General features: G+C 38.8%; 1 protein-coding gene across 8 annotated transcripts in view; it reads left to right on the forward strand.

Moving 5' to 3' along the window:
- DTNA (dystrobrevin alpha) overlaps nt 1-23,314 on the forward strand; it is a 223,996-nt gene that overhangs the window by 115,309 nt on the left and 85,373 nt on the right. For 6 of the 8 annotated variants that reach the window (XM_066562926.1, XM_066562910.1, XM_066562919.1 and 3 more), the window contains 2 exons: nt 10,529-10,596; nt 16,399-16,479. In XM_066562926.1, coding sequence (XP_066419023.1) covers nt 10,530-10,596; nt 16,399-16,479 — 148 coding nt within the window. In that variant the 5' untranslated portion in view covers nt 10,529. Of the gene's footprint in view, nt 1-10,511; nt 10,597-16,398; nt 16,480-23,314 lie in introns of those variants that run through there. The other 2 variants (XM_066562935.1, XM_066562884.1) reach the window with 1 other exon arrangement.

Genomic DNA, 23,314 nt, shown 5'->3' on the forward strand with positions numbered 1-23,314 from the left:
TTAATATATGAGACTATTTGCTACATAATTATATTGTATTTCATTTTCTTCTGTATGCTATTGTAATAATGATATTGCCTAATAAAATAATGTCAGATTTTAATTAGGTTAAAAGTAATTTGTTATATTAGGTTTTTTATTTGAGAAAATGAACTAGCTGATAGTGCATATCAAGCTGTCCATTTTTTTGTTGTTTGCATTTGTTTTCATTTCCTGACGTCCTTTACCTGTTGAAATAAGGGTGGGGTTTTTTCTTCAATTGTTTTAAGTTATTACAGCCTTCCACAGCCTTATGTCTAACACACTGATGTTCTAGTGAGGACATAAGATGCCTTTCTATTTATTAAAAGGCTAGTTTTGCAAAAATTTCTGCTCCTAGTTAATAGCTGCACCTTTTTAATCATTGAAATAAATTATCTAGACTAATGTGAAAGAGTGTTATGATAATACTGTGTGAGAGTACTCCAGCAAAGGGAGGTTTAAATTTGCTGGGAGGCAAAGACAGAATACATTTGCATCAAAGACAGTTTTGGAAAAGAAAAGCTTGTGCTAACTTTTGTTGTGGGATACTTTAGGAATAACCAGTGATGTAGGAACTGGCATAAAGTGTACTTCTTTTCATAATTTATAAGAGTGTCATGAATAGCATCTCAACATACATCCAAATAATGAATAGAAGGATGAAGGGCTGAAAGAGTCTTCTGTTTCCTAACACTCTTCCCTTTAATTCTTTAATTCCTTTTGCTTTCAAAGTGACCTCAGTACTCTGTAAACTTCCACATCACATGCAGAAGAGCTGTGTTCTCTGTTATGTGATTAAAGGTTATCTTTATTGGGAGATACTGACTCCTCCTTGAAGTGCCATTTCCAAGTACATTCCCTTTTATGTAACCTACTGCTTTTAGGCTGCCCTTTTTTCTTAGACATTTATTAAGAACTAAATAGAAAACTTTTGAGCCCAGTTCAGCAGCCCATTCCTCTTTGGCTAGGTATGGTAATCACAATGGAATTCAAGCATATGCTTTGGGTTCAGTGTGTATGTAAAGGTTTTGCAGGATAAGGGCAGGTTAAAGCAAGCTTTTGTTGAACTGGAACCCATCTTGGCTTTTCTGTGTATTCATCATTAGAAGACTCAGAAATTCTTGTATTGACCTGTAATTTCTTGTCACTTAATTTTTATACAAATGTAGACATCCCATTGCTGGTTTTTATTGCTGATTCTTCTGTTACCACATGGTACTGCCAGCCTACCTGTTCTGTTTCTGTGGTGTATAATGACTGTATGCTGTATTGCTTGTGTGGTTGTTGATGGGTATGCAGGCAGGCAGTTAGGGGACAAGAATGTACAGACCCTCATTTCAATCATTATGACTTCAGCAGAGTTAGTATCTTAACTGAGTATCTTGAGGATTGAACTTTATTATAACTAAGGCTGCCTAGTGAAATAATTTTAAAAATGTATGTGAAATTTCTTTTTCCACCACAAAATGAGAGACATAGAGGTGTGACCTTCAATGAGATCTGGTACTTGAAAACAGAATTAAAGTTAACAAGTTGACATCTGCTTTCAAAGCATCATCATTTGAATGCAGCCACCAAAACAATCAAGTTGTATTCCTGTTCCCAAGGGCCACTCACAGAAAGGATATGGCCAGGTAAAAAAGATAAAATCTTATATTTCTTTATACCCTTAAAGCAGCTAATTGCTAAAAATGCCTTCTTCAGATATTAATTAGATCAGCCTGGAGGCTGCTCCTGCTTGCATTAAGGATCTGATTTCTCTCTGTGTGAGATTCATACAGATGCAGTAATCAAAGCTTTTTTTGTCTCAGAAGGTATACACTTAACCCAAATATGCTCCTAAATGCCTTAATTCCCATTCTGTTATCATTCTTCTGTCCTAGTGCCTGCTCTCACTGAGCTTCAAGACAAATTAACAGCTACCACTATGAAAGAGTATATGAACAATTTCCTCAGTGCCTCATCATTCTTTCATTTGTAATTTATTTTCTACCTTTCTGGCAAATAGATCTGGAGAGACTTGAAATTCCATGGGATTGTTTTTAAAGATTCTTTTTTTTAGCTGTGTTGTTTAGATATAGTTCGGGCTTTCTTTTCTATAAATCCATTTGTTGTAACATTTCAGAAAATTGAAAAGTGAAAAAAACCCCAAAGGCATCTGTTTCAGGCCTAAAGATAAAAAAAGCTTAAATACGTCTTGGTTGTGAGTTGTATAATGGAAAACATCCTAGCTGATAAGATTTTTTTCAACTTCTCTGGATCAGTGGCTATTGCATTAATTGTTTGGGTGCCAACACTTTTCATCAGGTAAGGTTACAAAGCCAGTAGTTGTTCTATTAAGTAATTTGTTTGACTACTCACTGTACTTAATTTTAGTGAGATTTTCCCAGTACATGCAAAAGATCTCAATAATTTCAGCTTCCTAGGAATGCATTTTCTCCTGCAACTACCATTTGGTTTATTTAGTTGGTTTTGTAATTCTGAGGACATGAAAGTACCTACTGTCCTACAGCAAATAATCATCAAATCTGTATTTACAAAAACTGACAGCTTGTATTATTAAAATTGGCAGAAGCCAAGAAATGCTTCCTAACACAATTGTATCACTGACAGCTTACTCTCAAATGAATTTGGGTTTAATTATGGCAGCACAAGAAGAACTGAAAGATCCCTTTGACTAAGTAGGATTTTAATTATATTTGATATCCTGCAACCTCCTTTTTGCCTCTACAATGGCAAATAACAAAGAAAGAGGACAAGACTACCAAAGTATCAGATTATCAATTAAATGCTTCCTGTGATAAAGTTCTTATAGTTTTTTATCCCTTGAGTTTCATTACAGTTTTGTCTATGAATTATGCCTTCTCTAACTAAGTGAAAGGAGTAGAACTACATATTTGAGTGTTCAAAGGTCATCCATTCTTTATTGATCTTGGCTTTTAGAAAAACAGTTTTAAAAAATCATATTTTGAGGGAAAAGCTATAATGCCAGTAAAATACAGCTCCAAAATGAGTTCCTGGGAAAACTCCATAAAAATATTTACACATCAGACAAATTGGATTTGGTATTGTATATCATCAGCTTTTGTGTCTGAGTTTTGGGGGCTTCTTCTTTTCCTGGAATATGTTTGGAGTATAACAAAAAATAAATGACCATTAGTGGAGGTTATTTCTAGCTACCCCTTAGTTGAACTAAGGCTCTAAAAGGTCATATATAAAGGAAATTGGCATCTTCTATATTGTTTTAAAATATTTAATAAAATTTAGATTAAATACAACTTTTTAATCCCATTTGAATAGAACTTTGAAATTATCCATTTAAATCTGTAGCAGTTAGCTGGAATCAACCTCTAATGTTTATCAGAAGTGATGTCAGTGAAGCCTTGGAGAAAAGATTTTTGGAGTTGACCAAAATTATTTTATTGGATAATCTTATGCTCTTAAAAGATGAAAACATATTTGAAGCACTGAACATTAGTTTTTCTTCCATATTTCATCCAAGAAAGTAGTTTCTTGTAGTATCAGGAAGCATGACTCAAAAAGAGCATGGCTAGAAAAAATTTTTTAAGCAATGCCTGTAAGACAGCTTTTTAAAGTTTCCCATGTATATTTTAAGTGTCAAGTAATCATTTTCTTAAATGTCTTTCATGTTTGGAGTAGTAAGATTCTTTAAGAGAAGTTCTTCTTCATGTTGCAGAGAAAAGCTGGAAATTATAATGTAGAAGTACCCATGAAAAGGATGGATGAAAAATAAGGATTTTGGGCCTTATTTAGGCCTAGTTAGGAAGATTTTGAATTCTTAAACCTAGTGCACATGGAAAACAACTGATATTTCCTTTGTCATGGCATCCTGTAGTAAAGTGCTGATTCCATACAATATTAAATGTTAAATGAGTATATTTTGACTCTCACATTTTCTGTCTCAAAATTATGCCTTTTTTTTTATTAATCCCTTCACACTTGTTTTTTAGACCTGAGAGATAAGATTTGCACAGCATTCAAACTTCCTTGAAGACTGTGTCTTATGGAAATGAGTTGCAGTGGGTGCCTTATTAGGCATTTTTGAGTTTCCCACTAAGGATACACAACTCCCAAAAGGGGGAGCTGATGAAAAGTATATTGGAAAATTCTTTCTTAAAAACAAAAACACATTTCACTAAAGGAATAAATCAAGACTGAATTTCAATTTTTTTTGGTGGTATTAAAATTGAAAAATACGATGAAAATGAGAAGAGTCAGACTTGCTGAGACTCATGTTGGAGATGAACTTAGCAACAGCTTTTGTTTTCTTTCTTCACTGTAAAAATCTCATCTAGATAAAATACAAGCACACTTTGTGAGTGCAATGCAATTATAGCTAGCCTCAGGAAAGAGCATTGACCAGTTTTATTACAGTGCCAAAGATTAGCCCTGGAATGTAAAGCTGAGAGAGGCCTATTAGGGACTTGGTTCATTAGAACATGTGGAACAAGACATTCATATGGCACCAATAAATCCATTAAGGGGAAGAGGGCTCTCAAATGGCCCTTCAGGATTTTTATTATTAACTACAAGGATTGCTGAGGTTGGTGACGTCAGAAATACGTTTTTAGCCAGCACTTACTGTCCCTTTTAACTCACTGTTCTCCAGTCCAAGTTCACTTTGAAATAAGCAGCCATAACTGTTCTAGTTAGCAGAGCAGAATCTGCCTAACACAGCTGAATTTGGAGAAAATAAAAGATCAGTGGAAAATCTCCTCTCTCACACTGCCACGAATCCTGCATGAACAGAATCCTGGATGTTGACTACAGCTTTTAAGTTCCTCATAAAGTCACGGTTAGATAGACTCTAGCAGGCTCTTTCATTTTCATAAATCAAAATTTCTGATGCTGGTAAATCCTGAAATGAAACAGCAGTTTGTTATGTGTGAAGGACATTTTGATAAAACTGTCCCAAGCAATGGCAGACAAGAAGCCTGTGCTGCTGAAAAATGGTACTGCTGTCTGCTCAAAGCTGGGTTTAAATATTGACCAGCTGCATAGAAAATAGATTTGTCAACAGCATAAAAATTAGTCTCTGAGAAACCAGAACATTTCTCTGCATCCTAATGCTTCTAATTCCCAGAGAAATCAAAGCTTCCATCATTTCATGGAAGGAAAAATAGCTTCTGTATCAGGAGTTTGAGTTTTCCTCGCTAGGGAAATACAGACTGCTCAGATAAAGGGTGCTTGATCCTGGTTGATATTTTCTACCAAATGGGGGGTACTCTTTCCAAAAGTGATTTTGAGATACTCACGGTTGGGTTTACCAGTCTTGTGGTACAAAACTTCCAGCTAGTTGGGTCCCAAAATGCTTCCAAGAGTTTCAGAGCCCCAGCATGCTCAGCCAGACAGGACTGGGGCAGAGAGGTGTTTCTGCTTCCTGTGTCCCTGCTTGGACAGAAAAGCAGCTTTTGTCCAGCCTGAGACTGTCACAAGTGTCACTGGCCGGGATTCGGAGCCTCTTTTTCCAAACCCTTGCTGCATCACAACCATCACATGGGACTTGGTAAATTTTTCATGCCAGAATTAATCAATTTCAGTGGGCAGTTTTCCTCACTGGCATGTGTCCTGCCTCCCTGGGGCACTTCATCTGTCACAGACAAACAGGATGGGGATCAGTGACAGTACTAGTGGGGTGGCTCTTCTTAGACCCATCAAACTGCATGTGCATGGTTCAGGTCAGGAATTTTTGGGTCTCCTGGGACATCTGTGGGGCTTTCCAGAGGGGAGTGCCTTCTCCAGGCATATAGGCAACTGTTTCTTTTGATGGTGTGGTGGTTTACCCCCAGCTGTAAAGTAAGTCACATGCAACTGCTCGCTTATTCCACTACCAGCCCCACCCCCCCAGTGGTAGGTAGAATCAGGAGGAAAAAAGTTAAACTCATGGATGGAGATACAAACAATAATTGAAACAAAGCAAAATATAATAATAATAATAATAATAATAATAATAATAATAATAATAATAATAATAGTAGTAGTAGTAGTAGTAGTAGTAGTAGTAGTAGTAGTGACTCAGAGAGAGGTAATAATAATGGGACAGAGAGATACAGCCCAAGATAAGTAAGTGGTACCCAATACAATGGATCACCACCCACTGACCAAAGCCCGGCCCATCTCCAAACAGCAATTGGCACCTCCTGGCCAATTGTCTCCAGTTTATGTAGTGGGCAGGATGCTCTGAGGTATGGAATATCTCTTTGGCCACTTTGGGTCAGTTGTTCTGGCCATGCTCCTTTCCAGTCATTTGTGCACCTGCTCACAGGCAGAGCCTGGGAAGCTGAGCAGTCCTTGACTTGGGGTAAGCACTACTTAGCAACAACTAAAGCAACAGTGTGTTATCAACATTACTCCCATATTAAATTCAAAACAAAGCACTGTACCATCTACTAGGAATAAAATTAACTGTATTCTGGCCTAAACCAGGATGGATATGTTTTTTTTTTGAGCTAATGATTTAAATGTAGCATGCATTCCTTTTATCAGGCACAGACATAGCTCGAGAAATGGAATGTAATGGAAATATACTATTTATTAAAAGAATGACATATAGTAGGGCTTAATAAAAAATACTATTTACCCTATAAATACTGAAACAAGAAAAACACTTATTTGTGAGAAAGATTATTGCAGTGCTCATAATCCTAGCAGCACAACAGGAAAGGAAAGATAAACGAGGCATTTAGTTCTCATGTTATGCATATTACATGATATTCCCACCCACATTTTATAAACCAGAAAAGTATATTAAACGATAGACCAATTATGCTTCTGATACATGATAAGCATGAATATGAAATTGTAGTCAAAATAGTTCAAATCAAACTATATTATTTGTTTATTTATTATTTTCTTTCTAGCACTACTAATGTCATAAAAGTTTTCAGCTTGGAATGTGGGAAAAAATGCACAGTATCTTTTTCAGAGGCTGGAAACCTCGCATTTGGAAAGATTTCTGCTTTGGAATGTCTAATATATTGAAACCTTAATCCCCCTCTAATTGGTACTTTACTAATTAGCTTGTGACTAGAATTTTAATTAGATGCACAATAGGTGTTCTTACCTGCAGTGGAGGAGGTATTTCCTGGGAAGAAGAGTGAAGGGAAGAAGATAGTGAAAGGAATCTATAAAAGACAAATATAATCTGATCCCTACTATAAGAAATGTATACATTAATTAATATTTTTCATAATTTTGTCTCTGGAAGTGTGTTCTGTTTTTCAAAACACATTTGCTTTGTGATTTGCTTTTCTCCTGTGAAGAACAAATTGTACATTTTTTTTTCTGTGACATGACTTGTGCTGTGAGTAAACAGAAATACTGGGCCACAACTGTAGTTAATTAGCTCAGGGCCAGCCCCAGGGACTGAGGTGGACACATCATGGGCTCAAAGCAGGAGTCTGTAATCTGAGCTGAAGAGTTGAGCTGTGTACCTGTGATCTGGATCACAGGGAACAAGGCTGAAAAGGAGATGCCCAGCACCTTGACAGTGGCATTAGTTGAGCCTGGGCTGTAGCATATTCTAGAGTTAAAATGCATGTGAAAAGCTTGGAAGGGAAGATGCAGCTGAGTGAATTCCTGTCAATGGCGACACAGAAGTACCAATACTCTGTAGATGAGCATCATCTATCACTTTTTTCTATCAGGAAAAGACAAGAAAGAGGGATAGAATGTATCTCTCTGAAAATACTGCCACCACTAATGTTCTCATTAGCTTAATGGCACATACCCTTACAGAGAATTAGGATTGTCATTTGGGGTGAAGGCTGTTTTAAAATCTGCAAAATATCTAGTGCAAGAAGAGTCCTAAAAACATAAATCTGAAGTTCCTTCCTTCTCTGAGGAAGCCTGAGCTGTGTGTTTATAAATATAAAGTTATTTGTCAAGCCTGGTAATCCCCATAAGCCCCAGCAGTGAAAAGGGTGATTCAATTTCAGAAGATAATGGGACATTCTGAAAAATGATGATCAGGTCCAGGGAATGTTTTTATATGGGGAGATATACACAGTAAAAGTAAAGGGAGGATGAATTGCAGAAAACAGAAAAACAGTAAAAGAATTATTATTTTTCCCCCTCACTAAGGGGACACTTTTCCAACAGGCTTTCTGAAGGAATAGGAAAACATGTTGTACAATTTGCATGATTTGAAAAATACTTTTAGTTACTAAATTTTGAGTGGGAAAATTCATCCACATGGTGAATAAGGTCACAGGTGAGCCACATTCATGCTCTGCAAGATATTTAAAAGCAATAGCTAAGGAATATTTTTCTCCAGGTGTCAATATGAGGCAAGTGAGAGTAAAGTTGCACCCCTTATGTTTTCAATAAAATTTGTAGCAATCACTCTGAGAGCAGTAATTACTTCACAAATGTTAGAGAACATTGGTGGAATGAAAGCAGCACATTATTAACTGGAGAAACATCTGTAAGATTTAAGTGTCAGTTGTGTCAAGAAGTAGAAGATTATGTCATCCTTGTGCCAAAATCAAATTATCCCAATCTCAGTCAAATAACACAGGTAGTATGTGGTCTGAAAACAAGTTGCACATTGTGGAATAATGTTGAATATAGGAGAAGTCAGAGAAAATTATGATGGCCTATAACTAACTCTACGAGCAATAAATATTAATCAAAAATTGTGTTTGCTCTGAAGTATTCACTCAACTGCCCTGCCTAGTAAAAGATCTTATCTTTTCAAAGGGCTTTATTAACTCACCTGTCCTATGAGATCTGGTCATTTCCCATGGCAAATTTGTCTCCTACTGTGAGTTTCATTAGAAACAGAAAGGAGTGGGGAGCTCAAGCCATGGTTAGTGGAATTATAGTGCTTTTAATTTTTTATGGGAAGAGATTTAAGGCCGATTCATATAAAAAAGACATTACTTCTTGCTGTCTAATTAAGATGCTAGTTGGGCCTGGCATATCTTGAGGTATCTCATTTTGCAGGGAGGTTTGAGTCTTCCCTGACCACCTACCTCCAAGACACCAGCTACCTCAGATCAAAGGCTGAGTGACGACTCCTGTGAAGCACTATCCTGAGAGCTGTTATCTCTGCAGAAAGGGAGGATACATTAGCTCAGACTTCACGCCATGCTACACACATCCCTATCACTCCTGGACAAATGGGAGCCTACTAGAATATGAGGTGAATTTGAATATCCCTGCAAAGAGGCTGCATCCATACCCTTTGTCCCCTTCCTAGTGGGACTGCTGCTCACATCACGAAACATCCACCATAGATAGCACTTCAGCAGAGTCTTTATCAGTACTCTGAGAATTGAATAGGCTACTTGGAAAAGGCGGTTATAATGTACCACCACTTCATTTGAACTGTGCAGTTTGAAAGGGGAAAGAAAAAAAAAACACAACAAAACACCTCTTATGTGATTGCCTTCCTGTCTTTGTGAAATAAAAGGAAACTGGTTTTCTGTCTTGAGTTCTTTGGTGATGGTAGACTTCAGCATCCAGTACTTTCATCCTTCCTGTTGTATACATATGGAGGTTTGCTATGGGATACAGTGCAGTATTTTTGATTGCAGGCTTGTATAGAACATCTCCTTTATAACCTGTGTAGTGTGATGGTATTTTACACAGTCTAGTTGACATAAGGATGGAGATTAAAATGCAGGTCAGAAGTTCTAACCAGACTTGGCAGGCAGGAAAGGATATTGGTTCGACAGGGTAATTACCCATAGGAAGTGGTGATGCTGACACTAGTTTTAATTTTTTGAGTGCTGCTAAAGATGTTTATCTTCACTCTGAAAGCTTTGGTCTTTTATGGTTTGAATGCTGGCTGTGAGAGAAGCTGTCACTTTTCTCTCTGCTCTATCCAGCAGTAGTGCTCTTCAAAATAGTCGAAAGATTTTTTTCATCTGAAAACAGAAGGAAAATATATTCTTACTTCTGAGCTTTTTTGTGAAACTCATTTAACCAGAGATACACTGCCCTGAATTTGAATGAGTATTCATATTGGGAGAGTGCTTGCTTGGGTAAATAACATGTATTTTGTTATGGAGTAGAGATTTAATTGCTGTTGTTTGTTTGGTGGTTTTTTTTGTCTCCTCCACATAGAATTGGCTAGAACATAGTTTTCGAGACTATAAAATAATATCCGAATCTTTTATGATTTCTTCTCTCTTACATAATTTAAACTGAGGATTCCTTATTTAAGAAAACCTAAAATGAATTTCAGAGCTTGTGTTATGTAAGCCAGTTAGTTACATCAAGCAGAAAAACTGAACACTGCCTTTGGGAGAGAGGGGCGGGAGGGGGAACAAATGCTTGAAAGCAGAGTCCAGAGAATGGAGGACAGTTTGGGGACCAGGTTCTCCACAAAGCACGCCACAGAGAGGCTGGCAAAAGGCATCGGATACACGTGGAGCACCAGTCAACCTCCAAGGTTCTTCGGGATCAGTTTTGGATGCTTATGTACATATGTTCAGTCTGGGAATAATGCTTTATGTTTGCACATGATTTTGTCTTCCAGAATGATTGAAGATTGTGGGAAAAGAGGAAATACCATGGCAGAAAGAAGGCAGCTGTTTGCAGAAATGCGTAAGTACTTCCTGGAAATGTTTTGCTGTGATAGACCAAGCCGGTTGCTATGCAATGTCAGTAAAATTTATGCAAGCTTTCCACCTCAAATCTCTGTTGCACAAATGAATATCATGAGACCAAAACTGTACAAAAATGGGCTGATTTGACCAAAGCAGGAAAGAGAGGTTTTCTACATCAGATTTTTTTATTGAATTATTTTAATCCATAGTTTTCTTAAGACAAAGATGATGGAGTGCACAGGTTGCAATGAAGAGGGATAAAGGTCTCCAAAAGCTACATCTTTTTTTGGAGGTATCTGTAGTGGGTTGACCCCAGGCAGCTGCCAAACTCCCACATACTTGCTTAATCCCTAACCAGCTTCCAGCAGAATGGGAGAGAATATAGGGAGAGCAAAAGCAAGCAAACTCATTGCTTGAGATAAAGACTTGATTAGGTGACCGAAAGAGAGGAAAAAAATTACAACAGAAACCAAGAGCCAGTAATGCAAAGGTGGCTATTCCCCACTTCCCAAAAGCAGACTGATGCCCAGCCACTCGTGGAACAGTGTCTGCCTTGGAAGACAAAACTCCCCACCCCCTTCAATAAAACTGCCTACCCCAGTTTTATTGCTGAGCATGACATTATATGGTGTGGACTAACCTTTTGGCCAAGTGGGGCATCTGTCCTTGCTGTATCTCCTCCCAGCCTCTTGCCCATCCCCAGACAGCCCTGGGAGAGGACAGAGTAGGAAACAGAAAAGCCTGAGTGCTGTGCAAGCACCCTTCAGCAACAGCTGAAACAGCGGTGTGTTATCAACACATTTTAGCCACAGATCTGAAACACAGCACCATGCAGACTGCTCTAGAGAAAGTTAACTGCATCTCAGCCAGACACAGTACAGGGACTCATGTACTTCATACCCCACTTCAGTGTAATTTTCTGTAGTTCCTAATGAAGTCTTGTGCTCCCTGCATCATAGTGTGTCAGGGATGTACCATACCAGCAAGGTTCCTGCACTTTTGACAGTCATCTCTAATTTCTCTTACAATCCACTGTTTTTCCAGGAAGTTCTGCTGTCAAGTTTGAGACTGTCACTCTGTCACTAGATTTACCTGAGTTTTGTGTGTAATTACTAAGCTTCCTGTTGTTTGTCGCCTGGCTCAGAGTAAACTAGGACAGAGCATCTCCCTGATCTTTGGTGGCTGACACTGGTTACTTAGGGCATTACTGGGACTGGAGTTAATTGTGCAATAATGAAAGGCCAGGTGTGTGCTGGTGAATTCAGTGTGTGTGAGCCCTACATCTGAGCTCTCCAAATTAAAGACTTCCCACTCAGATGGCCTACCAAGAACTGGTTTGGCCCATTCCACAGTGACCACTAGCTCTGTTGTGCCCTGTAATTGTTTCAGTATCACACAACGCTTCCTGCATAACTCATGAGTATTTCTCACTGATCTTTTCTCTGTGGTGCCCAATGACAGGACCTGAGGAAATTGAATGAAGCTGTGTCATGGGAGGTCTAGGTTGGGTATTAGAAAGGGATTCTTCACCCAGAGGGTGTTTGGGCCCTGGAACAGGCTCCCCAGGGAAGTGGTCACAGCAGCAAGCCTGACAGAGATCAAAAAGCATTTGGACAATACTGTCAGGCACATGGGGTGATTTTTGGGAGTATCCTGTGCAGAGCCAAGAGTTGGGCTCAATGATTTTTGTGGGTCCCTTCCAACTCATGATATTCTTTGATTCAGTTGTCTCTTGTGTACAGCACCTTGGAACCTTGGAGGGAGGTGTTGTACTTTGGCCAGAATCAAAAAATGTATTTGTCCATTAGCAGAACATACTGTAGTTTTAATCATAATTACAGAGGAAGCTCAAGTCAGTGACATAGGTATCATTAATTTCAAATAGTTTTAAATACTCCTAAAATATTTAGGACTTTGCTGTGAAAATTAGTGGTTTGTTTCCACAGTTTTTAAGGCTGTTTTGATGTTGGATTGTTTAGCAGGAATTAAGGAGGTGTTGGGAAAATCAGCAGCTGGAGGCAGAGGAGGGACTGTTTTCCTGTATTACACACCAGTAGTTATAGTCTACTATTTTCTTCTTTCACATTTTAGTATTTTGGCATACTTACTTCAGTCTGGTTTATCTCACGTGTGCTTCCCTTTTCTGTTTGCCTGCCTCTGTTCCTCCACCTACTGCCTGTGTACGCAGAGAACTGGACGTTCCAGCTAGGTAAAATGAGGGGAAAATTTTAAGTCTTTGTGGAAAAACTAAATATATTTTAGGCATCTTCATAAAACACTGAACTTTGCATTCTGAGAGTCCCTCAGATACCTCTGTGTGTGGAGGGTGTGCTTCACTGAGACCAAAATCCATCCTGGGTCACATTCAGCTGTGTGCAAGCCCACACTTTAACATGTGCAACAAAAACCATGTGCTCCTGATGTTCTACATATTGTGGGCCATGTGAAGCTTCTTAACATTCTGATAGGCATAAGCCTGTGGTAATAGGTAAACTCCACAACTTTCCAATATCAGAGTAAGAAAATTCATAATATAAAGGCTTTTGCCACTGGTTTTGGCTCTTGGGATCTACATCTGCAAGTCTGTGATTAAAACCCCACAATAATTTTACAAAGTGGGTCATGTTCCAGACTACACAAGCTAGAAAAGAGGAAAAAAAAAAAAAAAAAGAAAAATGTAAATCCAACTTTTCAAGCCTTTTTAAGTGGGAAGTTTGTCCTGAACAAGGAATAGAAGGATTTGATTCTGACTTTAAATTTCGACCGTTGTTTATTTCCCCTGTATTTTGAGAGGTCCAGTTCAGCCTTTTTTGTTTCCCTTCCTTCAGAAGAGGCATCCTTCTAGTTCCAAATTACAAACATTTGTGAATTGATATCATAATCATTATCACCTTCTGTAGAGTCCCGTGGTTTTAAGAAGCTTATTTTAACAAGCTTTAGCTTGTATTATAACTCAAAATGCTCTGTTGGACATCAAGCCGCTAGGTCTTAATCTTACTTAGCCTGACCTGACATGCCCAGGTATATCCACACTGATGAGGAGTTCAAAATGTACATCACTGTTGGCACATATTATCCAGCCAGAAAACAACAGCCAAGGTTGCAGTGTGTCCCTGTGTTATTTTTGCAAACTGACAACAGTGTTGCTTGACATGAGCATATTCAAAGGAAACAGAGTGATACACTGCCAGCAGGCAGAAGAAAGGAGAGGCCACTGGCAGTCCTGTATGGAAGTTACAAATTTGCTCTCTCATTTGCAATGCTCAGTCCTGGACATCTTTCCTATTGTTTATCAGGACTCTCCATCACGTAAGTGATGGCACTTTTCAACAGAAGTCATTTGACAAATAGATCTCTGACTGTGGCAAAATCACGACAAAATTAAATTGTCTATTCCATGGTCTTATCAGCAACACACCAAATAATATCAAAATAATACCACCCACTATGTGTGCAAATAGTAAAAAGGAAAAAAAATCCAGCAATGTTGCCTACAAATTTATTTATTTAGAATTACTACTGCAACCTCAGAAGCTCAATGAGCCAGAGTCCGCTTTGCTTTCACTTTTTAAACCTTGTTAAAAGGCTGAAGTTTTATAAAGGAGCACTGGAAGTTTAGTGTTACCTTTCACTGAAGAGGGAAAAAGTTACATTAATTTTATTTATTTTTCCTGTTAAAAAGGAAAAGTTTTGTGTTGCAAGCTTTATCCTCCCTTTCACCTACAAAGAAATTTTCCTAAAGCTGTCAATGACATACCAATGGAGAAGGAAAAAAACCTGTATAATTCTGACAATAAAGGATATGATGGAAAAAACTCACAAAAATACTTCCCATACTTGATGTTAAGTAGTCATAGGAATTTCTCCTAGGAGCAGGTGGTGTAACTGGCAAAAGGGAGTAGCTGGGAGCCTTGGGAAGACGTGTGGGAGAATTTGGTCAAGAAAAGAGCAGAATTTGGAGAGAATAGAAAGTATCATTCTCATTTTCATGTCATAGGCCAGAGCACATTTGAAAAATTTGCCTCCAAAGGATGACCTTGTTTAAGAAAGTTTGGGTGAATGATGCTGCCACAGGCAGAATGGAAGCTTCAGGCAAGATTTATCAGGGAAGGAAGCCCTCCAATTGAGTCACAAGATGCAGAAAGGATCCCCCTCACTCTGGAAACTCCTTCTCAGAGAGTAGTCTGAGTAGAGTTTGATCCAGTTCTAGTCCCAGACTTGGTCAAGAGTTTATTTCTTAAGCATTATATAGATGTAATTGATACTTTCTATGACTTCATTATGCAGGATTAAGGATAGCAAACCAAATATATGCATAGGAATAAAATCTTTATTTAAATTGGTCATAATGATAACAATTAAGCTAAAATATTTTAACCAAAATTGTTTACCAGATAGTATAGATATTTATAACTAATTATATTGGTCACTATTTATTAAATAATTTTTTTCAAAAATAGCTTAATAATTATTAAGTATAGATTGGTGTTACTCACCCATATCAACACTGTGGGCAAATCTCTTCCTCTTGGTCTGAAGGAATAGCCTTGAGGGGTGTCCCCAGTCAAGGAAGGAATTGCCACATTTGTATCCAGAAGGAAAGTGTTAGAAGTCCCTGCCATTAAAAAACAGAACTGAGCTTTTATGGTATAAAGTGATTGACTGTCAGTCAGATGTTTCTAGGCTCCCATTGCCAGCTCAGCAGCTTCAGATAAGTTATCAGTACTATCACTTGTTGCTTCCTTTATCAGGAACTTTGTGTGCCACATCCTCACCAGTGCTGATTTCTGTCAGGCAAGACTGTTTTTCATGTCCCCAGAAGGTTTAGCTTTGGGGTTGTGGAGTCAGGCTGGTCTCAGCATTCCTGAACACCTGAAGCAGCATGATCCACCTTCTCCATCCATCCCTGATAACTAATGCAGATGGGAGAAAATTTGAGCTGTTTTACCCCCAGTTAGACAGAGTATCCTGCTACAGATGCTAAGGTGGCCATATGTTCAGCAGTTCAGCTGAGAAATCTTAAAGCATTTAGAAAGCTTGTGTAAAAGCAGGGCCGTATTCCACTCCTCTTACATCCTGACTGTACCTTGTTTGGATGAGTTTGCTGGACACTGTGCCAGGTTCTGCCCCCATACTGGCCCCTGTGTCCTGCCCTTGTTTGTGAGGGAGCTGCCACTTGGTTTGTTCCCATCTCTTGGGCAGCTGCTTTGGAAATGTTACTGGATCTTTATATTGCAGCAGCCAGGGCCAAGCTTTGTGTGGAGCACAGAGCTGACCCTCAGAGGTCTCCATTGCAGAGAACATACATCCTCAAAGTGGAGAAAGGCTGCACACACACCCCTTGTCATTGCCCCCTTCTGCAGATTGCCATAAGTCTTTATGTTACAGCACAGTATGTTTTCTGATTGGGTTTGCTGGCAATACCTTGCCCTGGTGTGGAATGTCAGCTAAAGATATTTGTTATGGGCTTTTTTTTGCTGAATATTAAAATTCAGCTGAGGTTTTCCCTGCTGTTGGAGCCTGGCCAGTGTGTCTTTTAGCCTGCAGCTTGACCAGATTGTTCTTCAAAGTGACAGACACAGTGGGCTGACTATTCCTTGCCTTCCTTTCTAAAACTCTTTTAACACTGTAGCTCCTGACATTCCCCTTGTTACTGCTCACTCCTCTCCGCTCTCTCTGCAAAGGAAAGAGCCTTGAAAATTGTTAAACCGAGGCAGCTCGTGTGTCCTCTTTGTTCCCTGGCTTCCCTGTGACACAGGTCACATTCCATCCAAATGTCACCGTTCTTCTCTTCCACTAGGGGCTCAGGATCTGGATCGCATCCGCTTGTCCACCTACCGAACAGCATGCAAGCTTCGGTTCGTTCAGAAGAAATGCAACTGTAAGTATGCCAGCGCTTCTTTCACCTACATTGTTACAAGCTTTCCTCTGCACTCTGCAGTCTGTCCTTTGCACCGCTGACAAACCGGGGCAGTATGATGTGGCATTGCAAAGGACACTCATCAGAGTGCCTGGGCAGACTTCAAATATGAACCTGTTTATGTAAGGAGCTTGCCTCAAATGTGCCAGTGATTCACTCATAGAAGGGTGGGACAGGATACAGGCCACAACTTTAATTAATAAGTATGTTAACTGCATTCTTCAATGTTCTTGTGAAATAGCATTTGTGAGTTTTAGCAGGGCCCTGCAAATTAAATGCTTTTATAGCAGCTCTGTGAGAAAAAATGCTGCTTTTAGTCCTCTTCTATTTAGGGTGCAGCAAAGTAAGTGTAATGTTGGTCAGACCGCTCTATTTCCAGAAGGCCAGCTAAATGCAGCTCTTCTGAGAGACTGAACCTGCTTGTAATCTCTGCATATCTGTCTTACTCCCTCTAGGTTTTATTGGGAAATTTCCCACTTGATTAGTGACCTTTTTTAACTTCTCTTCTGAGATTCAGTCTTTTTCCCTTTACAGCTGCTTTTTCTATTAGCAGAGTCACGTGCTGTGAGCTATAAAGGCGAAATACAGATAAAATCTGTGATGGAGTGTGTACTTTCTTCTCCATCCAAAATAGTATGCAAATACTTAGAAGGGCAGATTTGGGTATATGTGCTTTACTGGACCTTTCCACACCAACTTAAAAAAATCCCCTAACCAAGGGCACTCTTGTCAGCAGTAGCAGTAGGGAGAGGACCAACACAGAGAAAACAAGTGGGTTTTAGTCCTCACATACCAGACTAGAATGACAACCTGGCTATGCTTGTGCTGCACACAGCGGTAAGTATGTTAAAAAATGCTCACTGTAGATAGAAATTTACCACCCTGTTAAGTTCCTAGTTTTGGGGTTACATCTGTCTGTGTTACAGAAATGTTTGTCTTATGCTGTCCAAACATACTGGAGAGGCCAACTTGTAATGGAAAGTATTTTGGAGAGTATTTACTGTGTTATTAGCCATGGAGGTGATAGTTTAATCACTTTTGTAGCACACTTCTCATATTTTTAATATGTCCTTAGCTGAAGTATGAATTGAAGGTTTGGTATCACATTATAAGCAATCTGCCAGACACAAAACCCAGGGGGGGTTAGTACCTGCCCAGCAGCTGGCTTCTCCCATTCAGGAGCAAATGTGTTGAAAGACGCTATTATGTTGCATTCAGTTGGTGTTTTTTTAAATCTTATGTTTAGGAGGATAACATTTTCACTTCATTTTCATGGTAACAGAATACAGTAGTCTGAGGTGACAAAAGTATCCAATTAAATGGATGGTGCTAGCAAAGTATGTATGCAACTGCATGCAAAGCAAGTGAAAAAAAACCTAAGGGCTAACAATAGCCTCATTGCTGGGAGTGTCTGTCTGGCTGAAAATATACTGGTTGTTAATTTTAATTTTGTGCCTTTTATTTATGAACTGTGATCTGCTTTTGTGGAACTGTTGGTTCTCCTCATAGAGAATTAGTGCAGATGCCCTGCAGTTTGCCAGCTTGTGCCAAGTAGCTCGAGGATGGGACTTAGCTTCTGGTCTCCATTGATAACCTAGGATGAGTAATTTGCTGATCTTGTTTAAAGATTTATACTGTATCACTCTTTCCTTAAGGAAAAAAAAGTAAAAGGAGAAACTTACAATGTCATGCTAGGTATTGGGTTCTGTGCAACTTAAGAAATAGTGCCTGCTGCTCTGGAACAGGCTGGATTGTGTGTGTCTTTTCACCATCAAGTACAGCTTTCTTCTCGTTGTTTCGAGTAGACTGCTGCTCTCCCAGATGAGTTTCTCTTATCAATGGGAAAAGAAGTCATTCATTCACCTGGCAGGTATTCAAGCAATGGCTATCCAAGAAAGAGCTGCTAAACATAGAGCCAGTAACTGAGCACTGCCCTTGAAATGGTTAATATCAGACCTCTGGCTCATGTCAGCTACTGTTTTGGGATTTTTTCCTCCCTACAGATACTGTCATTATGCACCACCCAGCAGTAATGAGACAAAAAAGAAAAAGGGGTCATGGGGAAAAAAAAACTTGCTGCTGCATCTGTGCTGCTGCATTTAGGGTAGACTATAACAAGAAAAAAGCTCAAAGACAGTTCTGCTCCACTCCCAGTGCATAGCACCTCCTGTCACTCAAGCCATCCTTGTCTTCTTTCAGCTGTGCCCTCCTGCCCTGCCCTGGCACACTGGCCCAGACTTACTCTGGAAAAATTGCTTGGAAAGACTGTATTTGAGGGGTTCTTTTAAAGAGCTAATTTAATAAATGGCTGAGAGCTGCTCTTGGCTACAGGCTGAAGGTGTATGAGGATGGAAGCAGAGAGCTGCTTTGAGTGCCAGAAGTGTTTGTTCCAAGGAAAGCAGAGCAGAGGCTTTATTAGCACCATCTTTTTTACCCGGAGGTGCCCATTAGCATAGGCAGTCATGGGATATCATTTAACAGGCAGCTACACTTATCACACACAGTGCTCTGTTTGTTTCTGCTGCCTTTAATGCAGACACAGACACAGGTTCATCTCCTGGCCTCCCTTTGAGAATTCTCTCAGTATGAAAGCAGTTTTTTTGTTGAAGCCTTCAGCAGCAGGCTGGGTTTTACTGGCAAAGTAGGCAGTGTGCAATGGGCAAAAATCATATTCTGAGAGCCATTCTCTCTTGCAGAGTTTCTTCTGAAACTAGGTAAATTATCTGGGTAAAAATAAGAGAGAACATGACTATTTGCCACCTTTTATCAGAATATCACTACATATGTTGCAGCTTGAGTACTACTACTGTTGATCAAATAATTTGCTTTGTAAAATTATTTCATTTTCATAAGAAAAAGATTTCTCTGCAGATATTTAGCCAACAGTCTTCAAAATTGCAACTGTATGTCTTTCTGACAATTCTACACAACTTCTGTAAAATACTCTGTGGAAAGTACTTCTTTTGTAAAAATGTCTCTGAGCATTTTAAAGTGAGAGTTCAAAAACAATCATCAAAGTGTGAAAAAATCATTATCAGTCATTTCAGTTATTTGTCAAGCAGGATGGAATTTAATCCAGTCCAGCCTTGTTCTTCAGAAAAGCAAAAAATTCTTCTTAAGCACTCATAAAAAAGTAGATAAATTTGAAAAATCTCCGATGTTATCTTTCAAAGAAAAATTCCTGCAAATTTAAGTGTTCCTCTTTACCTAAGTTAACACTGCAAATAAATAATAAAAACATTTACAAATTATTGTTGCCACACCTTTGAATCTGGTAAGTGCCCAAATGTGGGATGCAATGTGTTACAAAAATCCCAAAAGCAGGAGACATGCAAAATTCTGACTGCAGAAATCCTAAAAGCTGGGAAACCTTGTTAATTCACCATGAATATAAACTAATTTTATGCTTTTTATTTCTGCTGACAATTTCTAAAATTGGAAATAATGAAAAGAGAAACTCTGTAGGAAATGTAGGTACTTCTGAGGATTTGGTGGGAATAGAAAGAGATAATTGCAGACTACTTGCTGATTGCTTTGCAGAATTCCTGTAGCAATAGACCTGTTGCAATAGCAATAGTCTTCCCTTAGTTATAAATACCAGCACAAGACATAGATGCCTTTTCTGGGAAAAAAAAAAAAGAAAAAAATCAAATAAGTACTAAATTCTGGAGAAGATATTGAGATTTGGCCATGAATATTCCAAATGAATGTGAAAACTTGTGGACAGATGACCTTGGAGAACACGTTGCTGGTGATTATGTCATCTTTAAATCCCACAGTGTAAAGCCAGGAGTGTATGAGCTGACTGTGGCCATTTTACTGGTGGATGGCTTTGGATATAGTCTTGGAAATAGCAGCATCCTAATAATTTGAGGTTAAATTTTATTATTTGGGGTAATAAAAGCAACTAGGAAGCAGGTACAGGTACCTGATGAAACATGCTGCATGTTTATTCCAGTCTGTACTGTACAAAATATACCAAATGGGAATAGCTGACTTTATCATATAGATTTTCTAAATGTGCTTCAAAGGTGGTCCTAGATAGTGCACACTTCAAGAGTCAAGGAGGGAGATGGAAAAACTACAGGTGAGCATTGTGTGGTCCGAAACAGTCACAGAACTTGAAAACCCTATGAACCAGTGTTGCTCTCACCAAGTCAAACAGGAGAGTATTGTCCTTAACTTCCCTGCAAGTGCATAGGAGCAGGTTTTGGAGCTCCTGAGTACATTCTCAGCAAACACAACTCCTGATCAGCACCCTTACTGCCAGGAAAATGCTGTCTTGGCAAAGTTGATTTGCTGCTGTTTATCTATGGCATCCAGGCACAGAAGCATCTTAGGCTTTCCTAAAACAAGGATGAAAGACCACGGACAGCAGTTAGACCTCGACATTCACCAGTATCTGGAACCACCAAACCCACGATTTATAATTTTTCCCAGGGATCATTGTGCCATTGATTTATTTTAATTCTACTTTCTCAGTGAGTTTATTAACATGCTGAGATGAAATACCATGTTCACATGCAAATTCCCTCTGGGCTATGGTGACAACCAAGAGTAGGACATAACAACAAATCATAATCAAAACCATTATATCATTAAATATCACTCACTAATACAGAACTATATGGCTGGAAAACTTCTGCTGTCCTTGATGAACTGTCCTAAATGTGTTGTGAGATCATTCTGTGACTGTGATGGCAAAAACAGATTTTGCTGATTTCCCTAGATCAGAATAAACCATTGACAGTTGAAATTGTGAATCAAAAGCTGTGCTGGTGATGGTAACATGTGGCTTAAGTGAAGCAGACAAAAAGGGAGCTTGTTTTTCTGGCAGTTTAATCTCAACACCTTAGGGTGTTGGTGTCTTTGTTTCTCCCTTCAATATTGTTCAGTGTGAATGATTTTTTTGTTGTTGTTGTTTAATTCTTTGGCCTATCTGGGTTGTAGTACAGCAGTTTGTTTTCTATTGATAGGGAGCGCAGCTGCCATGACTGTGATGGAATCCTTATGTATGTCCAAGGCAGTCTCCTCCACCTCCACCTTCTCTTTGTTCTGCTTCCTCTGGGCTTGTGAAGTCAAGCTGAGGCATGTAGGCATGTCAGCTTAATCTCTGTACATGCTTTTGGGTGGTTCCCTGATCTGATCTGCCTTTTTACATTTGTTTTAAGTTAGGATAATTTCTCCCCTCCCGAAATGTAATAATTTCCTACTGAAAATGAATGACAGTTACTGTAATTACATTATTTTTAGGTGCTTTTCTTAAAGCTCTTTTCTGTCTGTACTCTTAGACCTCCTGTAATGCTACAGCAAGCTGCTGAAAATGGGTTTGTCCTAGAAACTGACTACCTGGGTATGAAATGATGAGATCAGCCTGTATGAGCTACAGGTCCCCATCATCACAGCAAGCAATTTTTAAAAAATTATTTGATTTAACCTAAATAAAATTGCTAGGGCTTAGGGTTTGACTGTATTTTTTCCATGCTGGGCTGACACTTAATGTATCATTTTATCCCATCCCATTCAACATGCAATTCACTACAAAATGAAAAGTCACATTATCTGGTACTTGCAGTAAAAGGAAAGGATAAGTAAGTCTTGATTCCACTGGAAATGATGCGTGACCTTTGTGGTATCCAGTGACTGAGGAAGTTAACAGGACATCCAGGTTCAACTTTCTTCTTCTGCATGAGAAAATCTGCACCATGTTTACACATCCAAAAGAGTTCCCTAAACACAAAGCTAGAGGACACTCACAAGGGTTTCAGTCTGTCCTATTGATGTTTAACCATCGAATCCTTCATAATTACATGTTGATTGATTAAGGACCACGTAACTGCTTCTCTTTACTCAAACAAGACCTCTTGCCAGTGTAGTACAAAGACATTCATCCTTTGACTCAGTGAGTATTGATTTTCTCAGATATGTACAACAAACGTGCAGAGGCTGTTTTCTCAAATAGAGTACACAACAAATGTGCAAAGGCACAAGAATCCCATGAAGATCCCTGCCATGGCAGGGGATGTTCACTGTCACTGTCCTGCCTTTCACATCTCAAGAACTGTACAGCCCATGCAATTCTGTGCTTGCCCTTCTTTTTCTTTTACTCAGGATGACCATCAGAAACAGAGACTTCAAATTATGATGTTTACAGAATCTTTTAGTTTAAATAATTTAATCCTTCATCGCTGTAGTTTCCATGGTTAGTGTTCTGTTCTCATTGTTGGGTTTTATCCTGTTTTTAATTTCATCTTGGAAGCAATAAAGCACAAGATAGTTTCAGGCTGGGTCACAGAGCAATCAAACTGAATGACAAGCGGTGTTGCCTACTTGAGAAGTGCAAAAGGTCTGCTTGGCTGCAATATGAAGCAATCTGCCTCTTGAATTTGTGATCATGGGAGTCTCATATTCTTCTAAACCCTGAGTGATCAGTCTTTTATGAGATTTGCTTAAAATCCTATAATTTGGAAAGAAAATTGCCATTTTGCATTCATATTTTTGTTCTTCATTGTTGACCACCTTGTATATTTTATGATCTGCTTATTAGTATTACATAAAGGTAGAGGCTGGAAATATTAGTTGTGTCATTTGTTTTCTATTTTAATGAAAGCTGAGTCTTACAAGTTCCCTTACAGTGAGTAACATTATTCACATAGCTCCAAGGGACACAGCTTTAAAAAAAAAGCCACTCTATATTACAAGAGTCATGATACCATTGTGTAAGTTACTAATTCTGGTATCCTGCAGTATTTGAAGAATGGAAAGAGAAATGAGTTAATGATTTTTAAAACTTTTT

The sequence above is a fragment of the Molothrus aeneus genome, chromosome 1 (assembly GCF_037042795.1).
Source record: "Molothrus aeneus isolate 106 chromosome 1, BPBGC_Maene_1.0, whole genome shotgun sequence".
In the NCBI taxonomy this organism is placed as follows: Eukaryota; Metazoa; Chordata; class Aves; order Passeriformes; family Icteridae; genus Molothrus; species Molothrus aeneus.